We start from the raw sequence: 13,320 nt of genomic DNA, 5'->3' as shown, positions 1-13,320 counted from the left end.
AAGACAGCAAAAGTGAATGTGGTGAGGTCTTGTGGTTGTCAGGAGACTTAAATTTTGAGCCTGGAAGGATAAATGCCCACCATCCATTAGGCAATAGTCTGAGGACCTCACCGCCTTTGCTACATTTGAATATATTTTTGTAAACACCAGTTTCACGTGGGTTCCTCTCTGGACATCTGGAGGACTTATAACAATTTTTATGTCCAATTTTAGCTGGAAGTACTGGTCGCTACTGCATTCTCAATGCGAGCTGACAGTGGGTGCTGTTATTATACTTTTCCCTGTACTATTTTATTTTTTTGAAAAAAAATAGTCTATCTCCTATCTTTCTCCTTTGTTAAATTTGACAATAGAGATGTGCATCCACTGTTAAAGGCTGCTTAGGGGATTGCTGACCAATGTTGTTTCATCTTGCAGTGTTTGGCTTTACATTCTTACCAAGCTATCCTGAGGCTTGCTGCTGCTGTCCTCTGAGCTTTGTGGCGGCTGGCGGCTGCTGTCCTCAGACCTTGGTGGCAGCTTGCGGCTGCTGTCCGCCGACCTTGGTGGCTGGGGGACGGAGAAACAAGGAAGAAAATGCAAAACACCAGTAAGAATGTGTACAGGCAGCAATAAAACTCTTTGCATGGCAGGGGGTTGGATGACCTTTGGGATCCCTTCCAACAATGGTTCTTCCTGGCTCCTAATGTGCAATATTGAGGGTTGGACTGGAAAGCCACTCCCGAGTTAAGGAGGGGGGGTGTTGTGGGCTCACGCCCCCATCCCCTATTCTCGCGGGGCTACCTCAGCCCCGCGTGACTTAGTGATCCCTTATTCATTATTCATGCCCGGTCGCGCCGGCCAATAGGCAGGCGCGGGGGGCGGGCCCAAAGGAGGGCACTTAAGGTCAGGGCAGCCCGGGCTCGCCCCTTTCTTCCGCTTCCCCAGCTGCAGTTTCCCACCCACCCGCCCTTTAGGTGTGCTTTGGACTTTGCAATGGGCTTTGGCTGGTCGCCGCAAGGGGCCTGGTAGGAGTTTTTCCATTTTGGCTAATTGGCTGGATTTTGGAAGCCATTTGGTTTTTTCGCCTACCTCGTAGCAAAACGTCACAACTTCTTGGTTTTGGCGGTTAGGCATTGGCTGGGGTATTGTTATGCAAATGAGGTTGGGGGGGAGGTTTGCCATCACCTCCCCCAATTCTTGAAGGGTAGTTCGTTAAAGGACTCCGGGGGGCGTCGCCTCATCCGAAACCTACGGAGGCTAGGGCCTAAAGCGCGCCCCCGAGCGGTAACCCCTCGGGGAGCACCTACGGATGTGCATCTCGGGGGGCTCCCCCTGTCAGTGCTTAACCCTTCCCGGTTAGACCGGATAGTCTGGTAGGGCCAATGCCTAAGGCCAATACCGCTCTTACCTGTAATCAATAAAGTTGTGGCCATTTTACGCCCATTAACCTAAATTCTGGTGTCTGTGTCTTTATTTACTTCATCTGGGGTGGGGGCGGGTATCGCCACGCAATGGGGCTGAAGCTCCAGAAGTTCCTTGGATTCTGTTAAATACATCTGATTGCATTTGCACCCCTCCCTGCACTTTCTTACCCCCCCCACCCAATAAAATCTAGTTCCTGTGGCCACCAGAGGCCATCAAAGATACAGGGCTGTCAAAGATCAGAGGCTTCCAAATGCTCTTTTCATACAGAGACCATCCCTTGCACTACAACTCACATTGTTGCGGTATTGGCTGGTGCCCTTTGGAACTGACAGGGTGGTCGGTAGGGCCAGAGCCAATGATGAGCAGAGCCAACTGATTCTAGTCCCCTCCCCACCCCCCCACCCCAATGCTGATTTCTCCAAGGGTGACACTTAGGCTGAGGAGGAAGCTAACAGGAGTGCTGCCACCCCACCCTGGGCTGGTTGTAAATAAGAAGGCAGGCAGAAGGGGGCATATTGAAGTTGGAGCAGTGCTCCATTGACCCAAAGGAACCAGCCTCCATTGTGTTCCCAGAGCTAGGGGAAACACATGTTTTGAAAGACCTCTAAAAGCAGCTGTTTCCCATCTAATACTTGTTTGATCTTACAATAGTCTGAGACTAGGCCAGGCCAGGCTTGCTGGGGCTGATGGGAAGTGTAGTTCAGCAACATCTGGAGGGCCAAGGTTCCCCACACCTGTCCCAGGCCAACACCTGAACCACGATGCCATACTGATTCGTGTTGGACTTGCACTCCCATCAGCCCCTGCTGGTGTGCCCAGCGGTTAGGGGTGGCATGGGATTTGCAGTCCAATAGCACCTGGTTGCTTCGCCATCTCTCAGTATGCCTTTGAAAACAAAACATGGGGGAGCATTGTGTCTCCATGCAAGTAAAGAACTAGCACAGCAGGGAGAAAAAGTGCAGCCAAGCTGCTCCCAATGAAGCAGCTTTCTACTTGCAGGGTGGTTGTTTTTTTCTTGTTTGCTACATTGTGGGATAAGTGGCTGCCCGCCTGTGTTTGAAGCAGGCCAGTCCATTCTACTCCCTCATCCCAGTGCCTGTGGCATAGAACAGAATTCACACTGACCAAGAGAGCAATCCTACGCGCAAGAAACTGGCATAAGCCAAGCTGGCGAAACTTAATCCAGTGTAATGTTACACCAGACCCAAACCCTGTTCCCTAAAGCCTGGCAAAGGGAAAACTAAGCCTTTAAAATAGTGGTCTAGGCCAGGTTGCTCAATCATGTACCTGAGCGGAACAGGCTTAGGATCCAGTCCCCTCACCTCTCTGGTCCCACCCCTGCCACACCCCCAGAATGAAAATGGAGGACAGCGGTCGTTGGAGGAGAATGCCACATGGCAGAGAGGGAACTAAAGGAGGTGCAAGGGGTTCACAATCCACATTACGCTGGGGGTGTGGGTGGGCCCTTAGTGCAGGTGCCAGAAAGCTTTAGCCCCCTAGATGTTGCTGAACTCCAACTCCCACCAGCCCAAGCAAGCATGGACAACAGCTAGCAATGCTGGGAGTGGTAGTTCAGCAATGTCTAGAGGGCCAAAGTTTTCCCACACCTGACGTGTTATCTAAATCGTGAGAATTTGAAATTCACGTGAGGGGATGGAAATGTGACAAACGGGGTGCCTTTGTTTTTTGCTGAAGGCTTTTATTTATTTTACCTAGGGCAGTATACAAAATTGTGATTCCCCGCCTCCCTTCCTCATCTGCAGTCTGAGGTAACAAAGGACATTTCAAGCCGGACATTGCGCCCTGTATTTAATCCACAAAGCCAAACAGTTTTAAGCTCCTCTTCATCAACTCATCCACATGCACTAAAAGGCTGCCAAGGGGGTAAATAATGAAAGTGGTATCTTCTGCAATATATGTTTCTACAGACTTACCAAATTAATCTGAGTACTTGGAACTTTTGATACGGATGGTCCCGGCTGGGGGTGTGGAGAAAAAAAAGAAGAGAAAAATGGAAAACCTAAATAAGGGAAAGCGTGCAGGCAAAGGAAGCTCATTTTGGCTTCTCGTGTGGAACAGCCGCCTTTTGAAGACATAAACACACACCCCTCTTTTATTATTATGGCTTTAAGTTATATGCTGTTTGATATAACAACACCATTAAATTACAATAGGAAAACCACAAGCAAAACGTAAATGCACAATATAAAAATGTAGTAAAAAAAGAATCCAGTAAAAGGTTTTGCAAAACATTTCACGCCCTTGTCTTAGCACACCATTTCTGATATGACGGTACATCCAAAGTTAGATGTTGACAGTCACATGTGACAACTCTCTGATATGACAATCCAACATGTTGTGAATATCCAAAAACATGGGGACATAGGACTCTTCTGTATGCAGAATCAGAACCTCTGCATCTGGCTCAGTATTGTCTGCACAACAGAATTCTGCTCCCCCCAACCTGTCCGTTTATTGCTCCGTTTCCCAGTCAGTACTGGCTGGTGCCCATTGGGACTGGTAGGGCAGAAGGCGGGGAAACCATTGGTCAGTGGAGCCAATCACAGGCAGAGCTACCCTCTGACTGGCTGTAAGTAAGAAGGCAGGCAGCTTCGTGGGGCAGTGCCCCTCTTTCCCTAATGGAGCAGCCTCCACTTCCCCCAGACCTTCATTATCTGTAAAATGGGGGAGTCGCATCCGAAATATAAGGAAAGGCTTCTAGTCTGCACCTCTTGGGCAAGGCTTGCCCAAGATGGACTGGTGGCAGGCCAGAGGTTCTCCTCCCCTGGTATTGAGTGAAATCATATAGTAAGGGTGCAATCCAACACCCTCAATTCACTGCTCTGATTGAGGGAGAGGTTTCCCTTCACCCAGTGAAGGGAGCTCCACTAGCCTCCACGGCCCCATGGACTGGTGTTGGTGTTTTCCCACTGGTGTGAAGTTCCTGGTTCTGCCTGCTGAAAGGGAGCAGAAGTACTATGTGGAATAATAATAATAATAATAATAATAATAATAATAATAATAATAATTTATTTGCACCCTGTCCATCTAGCTGGGTTTCCCCAGCCACTCTGGGCGGCTTCCACAAAGACCAAAAATACACTAAGATGTCACACATTAAAAACTTCCCTGAACAGGGCTGCCTTAAGATGTCTTCTGAATGTCAGGTAGTTGTTTATCTCTTTGACATCTGATGGAAGGGCATTCCACAGGGTGGATGCCACTACCGAGAAGGCCCTCTGCCTGGTTCCCTGTAGCTTTGCTTCTCGCACTGAGGGAACCGCCAGAAGGCCCTCAGCGCTGGACCTCAGCATCCAGGCAGAACGATGGGGGTGGAGACGCTTCTTCAGGTATACTGGACCGAGGCCGTTTAGGGCTTTAAAGGTCAGCACCAACACTTTGAATTGTGCTCGGAAACGTACTGGGAGCCAATGTAGGTCTTTCAAAACTGGTGTTATGTGGTCTCGGCAGCCGCCCCCAGTCACCAGTCATCTGGAAGTATTACCAGGGAAAGGGGTGTGTGTGAAGTACTGCTGGGAGACTTCACCCCACAGCTGGGCACTCCAGGAATAGGGAGTGACTATGGTGGGCTTGGATCCACTGGATCTCAAGCTGACCAAAATGCCACCACTTGTTGGCGCCAAGCTTGACTTGGTCCCTTCCAGGCCCTAAGCCAAACAGCTTAATATCCCACTGTGCCATTCACAGGCATGCACCAAAAAGGTGTCAACTGTACATCGTCTAACTTATACGTTCCTACAGCCTTACCAAACTCAACCGATGGATCGAAGATTTCGGTGGAGCCTCTGATGGCTACAGTGCGGTGGAGCAAAGAAGAGAAACACAAGGTATAAGGGAAAGTGTGCCGCCAAAGAAAACTTGTGTTGGCTCTGTCACAACCACCTTTTAAAGCCACCCCCAACCCATTACAATCAAGGAGTGTGTGGAGGGAAAAGCCTGGACCACACCAGCTGGTTCCACCACGGCACACCCCCCATCTGAAAAGTGCTGGGGATGACCTACAAAGCCCTACATGGCTTGGGTCAAAGCTACCTGAAGGACTATACCTCCCTATAGGAGCCCACCTGGGTTTTGAGACCTTGCAGGGAGGTTTTTCTCTCAGCCCCACCACCTTCACAGGAAAATTTGGCAACAATGCAAGGGCCTTCTTGTGGGTGGCTCCAAGAATGTGAAGCTCCCTTCCATGGTAAGCTAGGCCCTCTCTGCTTTCCTTTCACTGGAAGGTCTTTGACCACCAACTGGCAGTTGTGGCAGTGTCTTGTGCAGATGGATGATGTTCTTAATTTTATGTTTGGAGGAGGAAGGTTTTTCTGTTCAATTTTTAATAGGGTTGCGCTCTCTCTCTCTCTCTATATATATATATTCAAATTGTTTGTATTTAGTTATCTGTTTTGATTTATGCTGTGAGCCACCTTGGATCCTGCACTGGGAGAAAGGTGGGATATTGAATGAATGAATGACTAAAAGAGGAGCCTATGCATTTATAGCTGAACGTGCTCCCCTTTAGACATTGTGTAGACATGTGGACATTGGGGTATGAGGCTGGCATGAATGTCCCAATTTTCCAGTCACACATTTTCCAGACACGTAGACTGGGAACACCCTCCAAGAGGGTTACTGTATGTGGGAAGTAAGAACCAAGGCCAGGGATGTGGTTGAAGGAGCGGAGGTTTTCTGTTCTATTTCATTTATCCATTTCTTGACATTTGCATGCCTCGGTCTGGTTCCTGTGCTCCGAGGTCATTGGAGGCTGTCTTTTAAACAGGGACTGTCTTACCTATTTTCCTACAGAGCATGTTGGAGTGCAAGCCCTCTTTGGTCCTCAAAGCTCTATGTGAGGGGGGGACACTAGGGCACAACCGCCAGCTTCTGTCACCGTTCTGATCACTCTGCACAATTTGTGAATCTTGTCAGAACCCATGGCGAAGGACGGGCAGCTGCTCTCCCATCGTGGGAGATCTTGCAATGTGTGATCACTTATAACCACAGTGCCCCTCCAGGTGGCAATAAAGGAGTATCATCAGAGAAGCATTTAAGATAAAGTGGAATGATGTGCCAATAGTGCCATATAAAAGGTCCATATAGTTAAAGCTATGGTTTTCCCAGTAGTGATGTATGGAAGTGAGAGCTGGACCATAAAGAAGGCTGATCGTCGAAGAATTGATGCTTTTGAATTATGGTGCTGGAGAAGACTCTTGAGAGTCCCATGGACTGCAAGAAGATCAAACCTATCCATTCTGAAGGAAGTCAGCCCTGAGTGCTCACTGGAAGGACAGATCGTGAAGCTGAGGCTCCAATACTTTGGCCACCTCATGAGAAGAGAAGACTCCCTGGAAAAGACCCTGATGTTGGGAAAGATGGAGGGTACAAGGAGAAGGGGACGACAGAGGACGAGATGATTGGACAGTGTTCTCGAAGCTACCAGCATGAGTTTGACCAAACTATGGGAGGCAGTGGAAGACAGGAGTGCCTGGTCCGGGGGGTCACGAAGAGTCGGACATGACTAAATGACTAAACAACAACAATGTGGTGTTATTGCAGCAATGAAATGTTGCAGAAGAAACCCACAAACACCCTCACTCCAGTCTAGAGGGGCCCTCAGCAAGCAGCTTGAAAACCCTCTCTGTCACTCACAGGAACACATGGGAAAGCTGTATGTTGATATGAATAATGAATGTTATAGCATCCACAGTATAGGTTTCTTAAGTCTTACCAAACTCAACCGATGAGCTTCAGGCTTTGGAGGTCTTGTTGCCTTCTCCACCTTGTTGGAGAAACAAGAAAAATACGAAAAATGAGTAGGGAAAAGAGTGCAGCTGATGGAATATTATTTAAGCTTTATGCACCCTGACTAGCTTATTTGTGGGTGAGGGTGGGGGGAGAGTTTTAAATGGTATCCGGAGATGACCAATTAATCCCAGCTTGGTGTTCTCCTCTTCCAGGGTCACTGTTTGTGCCTTGCCAGAAAAGAAGAAATGCCTTTAGAAAAAGAAGATAAATCTGCATACATTTTCCACCTGCTGTTTTATTATTTATTTCATAAAATGTGTACACCACTCAGTTGTAAAAAACGAACAAACAGCCCAAACCCCTCAAAGTGTTTTACAAAAAACAAAACAGTAAAATCGATAAAAATTTACAACTCTCCTTTGAAACATACAAAAGTTAAAATACTAAAGCAGATTAAAATTGCTTAAGCTTTCTAAGCATCTGGGTAAAGGTAAAGGGTAAAGGGACCCCTGACCATTAGGTCCAGTTGCGTACGACTCTGGGGTTGCGGCGCTCATCTCGCTTTATTGGCCGAGGGAGTCAGTGTACAGCTTCTGGGTCATGTGGCCAGCATGACTAAGCCGCTTCTGGTGAATCAGAGCAGCGCACGAAAATGCCGTTTACCTTCCCGCCGGAGTGGTACCTATTTATGTACTTTCACTTTGATGTGCTTTTGAACTGCTAGGTTGGCAGGAGCAGGGACACCCCCCCCCCGTTGCGGGGATTCGAACTGCTGGCCTTCTGATTGGCAGGCTTGTCAAAAAAGGAATGTTTTTAGCAAGCACCAAAAAAGAGCTGCACTAACTGCAGCTTCTGGATCAAGTGGCAGGAACTGGGACAGAGCAACACATCTGATTATATCAGTATTGTAATGAGTATTTTATGTATGTAGTTTAGAGGTTTCGAGAATTAAGTGGTATATAAATAATAATATATATATGTTGTGATTTCACAGTATGAAAACCACTTAGAGCATAACACGAAAAGGGAAATTAAGATGAGCCTGCTGGATCAGGCCAATGGGCCACCTAACTCAGGATCCTCTTCTCACAGTGACCGAACAGAGTGGGTGGTATATCAATAGATCGTCTGAAACTGATTTTAAGTTCAGATTGCGACTGTTTCAGAATGACAATATATCACCAGACAGAGCTTTAAAACAAAGCATTCATGCCCAGCCACTGCAAGAGGCAATTGCTGGGTATGCCAGGGCAGACAGCCCAACCGGGAGATTGCTCTTCCTCCTTCCCTCCTTCCTTCCTTCCTTCCTTCCTTCCTTCCTTCCTTCCTTCCTTCCTTCCACAGCCCCAGACCTTGAGGTCATGTTATATCGGTATATCACAATGGTTAGCTTGCGATACATCACGATGTTGAAAACTGCCCAGCCCTAGATGCCAGTGTAAAACCTGCAAGCAGGACCTGAGCTCAAGTGCCCTTTCCCCCGCTGTGGCGTCCAGCGACTGGCATTCAGAATACTACTGGCTCAGACAGAGGAAGCAGACCATAGCCATCAAAGTTCGTCTCCATTGATAGCCTGGAACTATCAAATCCTCTTTTAACGCCATGTAATCACGGCCTTTTGCGAGGAGGAGGCAGGAATTCCACAGTCTAACTTTGCACTGTGTGCAGAAGTTCCCCTTGGACCTGTTTCTTCTGTGGTACGTGAGAAGGAACAAAAGCTGCTGATCTACCTACCGGAGTCGCAGACTGCCGCCGTACTCTCATGGCAGCTGATTTCACCCCTCCCTTTTGGAATTCCACGTCCGGGCTCATCTGCCAGAGAAAGAAGGCAAAGAATGAGGGCAATTTTAAGAGAGAATTTTGTGTGTGTGTGTGTGTGTTGCTGGCTTGGGCCACAGAGGTACAGTGGCCATGTCTAGACTGGGGACCCAGAACATGTACCTGTGTCCATTTCGATGTGTAAAAGAGATGGAGGTTTTTGGTGAGCCAGAGCAGGAGCAAATGAGAGGTCTGTGCATAGGAGCCAACTCCTGGGGGGTCTTTGGCTCCCCAAAATAAAATCTAGTCCAACCCCCTGCGATGCAGGAATCTTTTTAGCCCAACGTGGGGCTCAAACCCATGAACCTGAGATTTAGATTTAGATGCATTTGGCTTCATACCACTTTAAACATCCATGGCTTGCCCCAATAAATCCCCACAGAGCTACAATTCCCAGGGTTCCCTGGGAAGAGGGACTAGTTGTTAAATCACTCAGGGGATTGTAATTCCATGAGAGGAATAAGTGTCTCTCCGCATCCGTGACAATCTACAGTTCCCAGCATTATTTGGGGGAAGCCATGGCTCTTTAAAGCAGTATGATACTGCACTAGATGAAGAGTGCAAATGGGTTCAAAGAGTGTGGCATGTGGTTGGGCAGGCTGTCTGAAGCCCACTGAGTTTGAGGACAGGATCTCTACCACAGGGGAGGGGGACCTTCAGCCCATGGGCCAAATTCGGCCTGAAAGGCTGGCCAAAACAACAGGGCGCCAAATTTAAACAGCCCCAATTGTGCAAAGCGACAATTGGGAATGTGTTCTAAGCCATGCACTCCTGATAGCTCCTTGGTAGCAGCTCTTGCCTTCCACACTGTTTCTGTTCAGAGCGCATTCAAGCCCTACTGCTTTCTGATAGGCTTGAACCTACCTGTGCTGTGTGATGCCAAGAGATGGGCCTGTTGGCATAATGGCTCACCAGACAAAAGTGCTTCCCAGTCCCTTTCCAACAGTGCAAGACATACAACCTGTTCCTTTCTACTCCTCTAGGACTTTGGGCTTGCAAGCTCTGTTTTTTTTTATCAGTTTCCCGAGACCCACCACAGAGCCCAAGGCTGGCCCAAGACATTTTGGCACCTGAGGTGGACCACAAAATGGTGTCCTCTCCCCCCAGGGAAAAAGGGGTGAGTGAATATCTACATCAGGAACAAGGAGGGAGGGCATGAGTATCTACATTGAGATCTGCTGCTGCTGTGGATCCTGAAACCTGAGGCAGTCACCTCACCTTGCCTTATGGGTGGGCTGGCCCTGACAGGGCCTGGTGGGATTTGGAGCCCAATGACAAATGGAAGGCAGCACCTTGGCTGCCCTTGAGCGAGGAGAATGACTTGTGATAGAAGTAATGTTGATTGATGTGGAATGACCTGCTCCCCGCATTGCCTTCAAAGGCATGAAAAAGCAACCATACCTTTTCCAGGCTAAACATGGCACTGAGAACATCGCCACCCTTTGGTTGCATGGGATCCGCATTAAGCATACTCTCCGAGATGTTAGATCCACGGATGTTTCGCAGAACCACCTCTTGCTCCTGATCTACATTGAATTTGATGGACCTCACTTCATCGACTATTCTGTGGAGAGTAACCACAGAAGAAAGAATGCTGGAGACTTGCTTCACCCATCAAAGATGTGCCCCTGGCACCTTCACTATAGTTTCAATTCTATGCTGAAGACATATCTCTTTACCTTGGCCTTTGACACCTGAGATGTGTGACTAATAGCAGCTCCTGGGAAGCAGGGAAGGGGAGGCCAGGGAAGCAGTTAGGGAGGAATTTAAAAGTCTCCCTCCCTCTGCTGCACTCCTGGTCCAGTTTGCTCCACCCACTTTAGCTGCTTTAAAGAAAAAGAAAAAAGTAACAGGATCACAGATTTCCCCGGGATGGGCCAGAGCTCAAGAGGAAGGGTCAGTGGGGTGTCCTCCAGATGCTGCTGAACTACAACTCCAACCATCCTGGACCACTGACCCTGCTTGCTGGGTTTGCTAGGAGTTAGAGTCCACCAAACACCTGGAGGCCACCAGGTTGTCTTACTCTGGCTTTGGGGATGGGGTCAAGTCAGCTCTTCCAGTTAGGAAGTGACATTTGAGGTGCTTCTCAACCTTCAGGAGAACAGGCAAGACTTACTGGTCAATCTCATCCCGGATCACCCGGTATGCCTTCAGGTTCTCGTGGATTGCTTCCAGGACAACGCAGAGTTCTTCGCAGGTGCCTTCATTCAGGTTACCCAAGTTTCCAAGGCTAAGCAAATTCTGGTGGTGCACCATGGGTGTAGCACGCATGACCTCTCTTACATGCAGAGGTTCTTGGTGACTTGGTTCAACATCATCATCACTGCCTTCCTGCTCAAGGAGGAATATAGTTAGGTCCCTGTATTTGTTCCAGTGTCATAAAATGACAGGGGCCATCCCAATCCACTGAGCTTTTTTCCCCTGGTGTCTCCCTGGATTGAAATAAAAATTTTCAAAACTCCATTCAGTATTCCACCTTTCCTCCAAGGAGCTCAAAGTGGCATATGTGGGTCTCTGTTTTCCCATTTTTATCTTCACAACAACCCTATGAAGAAGGGTCAGACTAAGAGGCACTGGATGGTCCAAGGTTACTCAGGGAGTTTCCTGGCTGAGTGAGGCTGTGAACCTTGATTATTAATTAATTTTTATTAATTTATTATTTATACCCCACCCATTTGGTGGGGCTTCCCAAGCCACTCTGGACGGCTTCCAACAACATATTAAAATACAGTAATGCATCAAACACTAAAAGCTTCCCTAAACAGGGCTGCCTTCAGATGTCTTCTAAAAGTCTGGTAGTTGTTGTTCTCTTTGACATCTGGTGGGAGGGCGTTCCACAGGGCAGGTGCCACTACCGAGAAGGCCCTCTGCCTGGTCCCTGTAACTTGGCTTCTCACAGTGAGGGAACTGCCATAAGGCCCTCGGTGTTGGATCTCAGTGTCTGGGCTGAACGATGGGGGTGGAGACGCTCCTTCAGGTATACTGGGCCGAGGCCATTTAGGGCTTTAAAGGTCAGCACCAACACTTTGAATTGTGCTCAGAAACGTACTGGGAGCCAATGGTCTCCCAGGTCTTAATCTGACACTTTAACCTCTACACCACATTGGCTGGCAGCCATGAGAATCACACACCAGAAACTTGGAACCCTGAGGAGGGAACAACCATATAGTGGTAAAGTCTTCCTTCTTAGGGTTTTCATCAAAGAATTCCACAGGACTGATTGCAAATATTTTTTTAAATGGTTCAGACAATATAACTGTGTCTGTTTTATTGATGTTGAAGGGCAAAGTGAATAAAGCTGAGAGTTGGGATAGGGCTGAAATTCAGTTCACATGAAAGTTGAAAGTAGTTTGCACTTTCCAAAATAATATGCAATCCAAAACATAGCCAACTCTTCAAAATTCACACTTCTCTGAATTTTTCAATGTACTTTTCTGGTTGAGTAATGTGTACAAAAATGCATCTTTGAGGGGAAAGTGTGCCTACAAATGGATATATTAGTGAAAATAACATGTTTTACATTGGGGGAATTGGCTAGGCAAAACTGTGTACGTTGGGCAAAATTGCATACAAAAAAGTATAGTAAGGCAGACAAAAAAAGTCAATGTTAAACAGAATTGTATACCAAAAATTCTATATTGCAAAAAAAGCAAAATGTGTATACATGCAAAAAAGCATACAAAAAAAAAATCAATATTAAACAAAAATCCATGCCAAAATGGGTATACTGTATTAGTAAAATGCTGGTGAATGAGGCCCTTTTACTTTTTTAGGCTCCTAAATGGCATCTTTCTGTGCCAATTTCCCACCTGGCTTCCCTCTCCAGCCCTTGAATTAATACTCACATCCATTCCAGCGTCGGTTATATTGACAGGGATATGAGCTTCCAACTGCTTCTTCTCTTTGTATTCACTTACAGACCGTTCTAGGTTCGTCGTCACCACAGCCACAAGCAGATTTGCAAAGATGAAGGCCCCAAATGTGATGAAGATGAAAAAATAGAGAGCCCCGCCTATCTCCAAAGCAAGACCTTCCTTTCTGTAAAGGAAAGAAGGAATGCCATTGTTAAGTTGTGGGTGAACATATCAGATGACACAGCGATTCTTCAAACAGCTCTTGTTTATTCACAGGCCAGAACAGAACTGAAGGGTTCAGCCAGCCTGCTTATATAGAGCTCCACTAGAACACAACAGTAACCATTTTCTGTAACCATCCAATCACTGAACGTCACTTTCAATCCCTTATTTGCATATGTGGACCTGAGTGAAAACTATCTACAGTATCCCCCTGTTGGCCCAGGGTGAGAACTTCAGTACATAACATTCATCACCAAAGCGGGTGGGC

The 13,320-nt window shown here is 47.4% G+C and overlaps 1 protein-coding gene across 4 annotated transcripts in view; it reads right to left on the bottom strand.

The window, feature by feature from the left end:
- Positions 1 to 13,320, bottom strand: part of CATSPER4 (cation channel sperm associated 4) — a 35,307-nt gene that overhangs the window by 6,388 nt on the left and 15,599 nt on the right. The window contains exons 8-15 of one of the 4 annotated variants that reach the window (XM_081201974.1): positions 12,822 to 13,014; positions 11,093 to 11,307; positions 10,378 to 10,540; positions 8,893 to 8,970; positions 7,142 to 7,192; positions 5,176 to 5,220; positions 3,334 to 3,386; positions 439 to 508 (exon numbers count right to left, since the gene is read on the bottom strand). In XM_081201974.1, coding sequence (XP_081058100.1) covers positions 439 to 508; positions 3,334 to 3,386; positions 5,176 to 5,220; positions 7,142 to 7,192; positions 8,893 to 8,970; positions 10,378 to 10,540; positions 11,093 to 11,307; positions 12,822 to 13,014 — 868 coding nt within the window. Of the gene's footprint in view, positions 1 to 438; positions 550 to 3,333; positions 3,387 to 5,175; positions 5,221 to 7,141; positions 7,193 to 8,892; positions 8,971 to 10,377; positions 10,541 to 11,092; positions 11,308 to 12,821; positions 13,015 to 13,320 lie in introns of all 4 variants that reach the window. The other 3 variants (XM_081201973.1, XM_081201976.1, XM_081201975.1) reach the window with 3 other exon arrangements.

Source organism: Podarcis bocagei, assembly GCF_964188305.1.
Source record: "Podarcis bocagei genome assembly, chromosome: 7".
Lineage (NCBI taxonomy): Eukaryota > Metazoa > Chordata > Lepidosauria > Squamata > Lacertidae > Podarcis > Podarcis bocagei.
The sequence above is the reverse complement of the archived record's forward strand: the minus strand, read 5'-3'. Positions and strand labels throughout refer to the sequence as shown.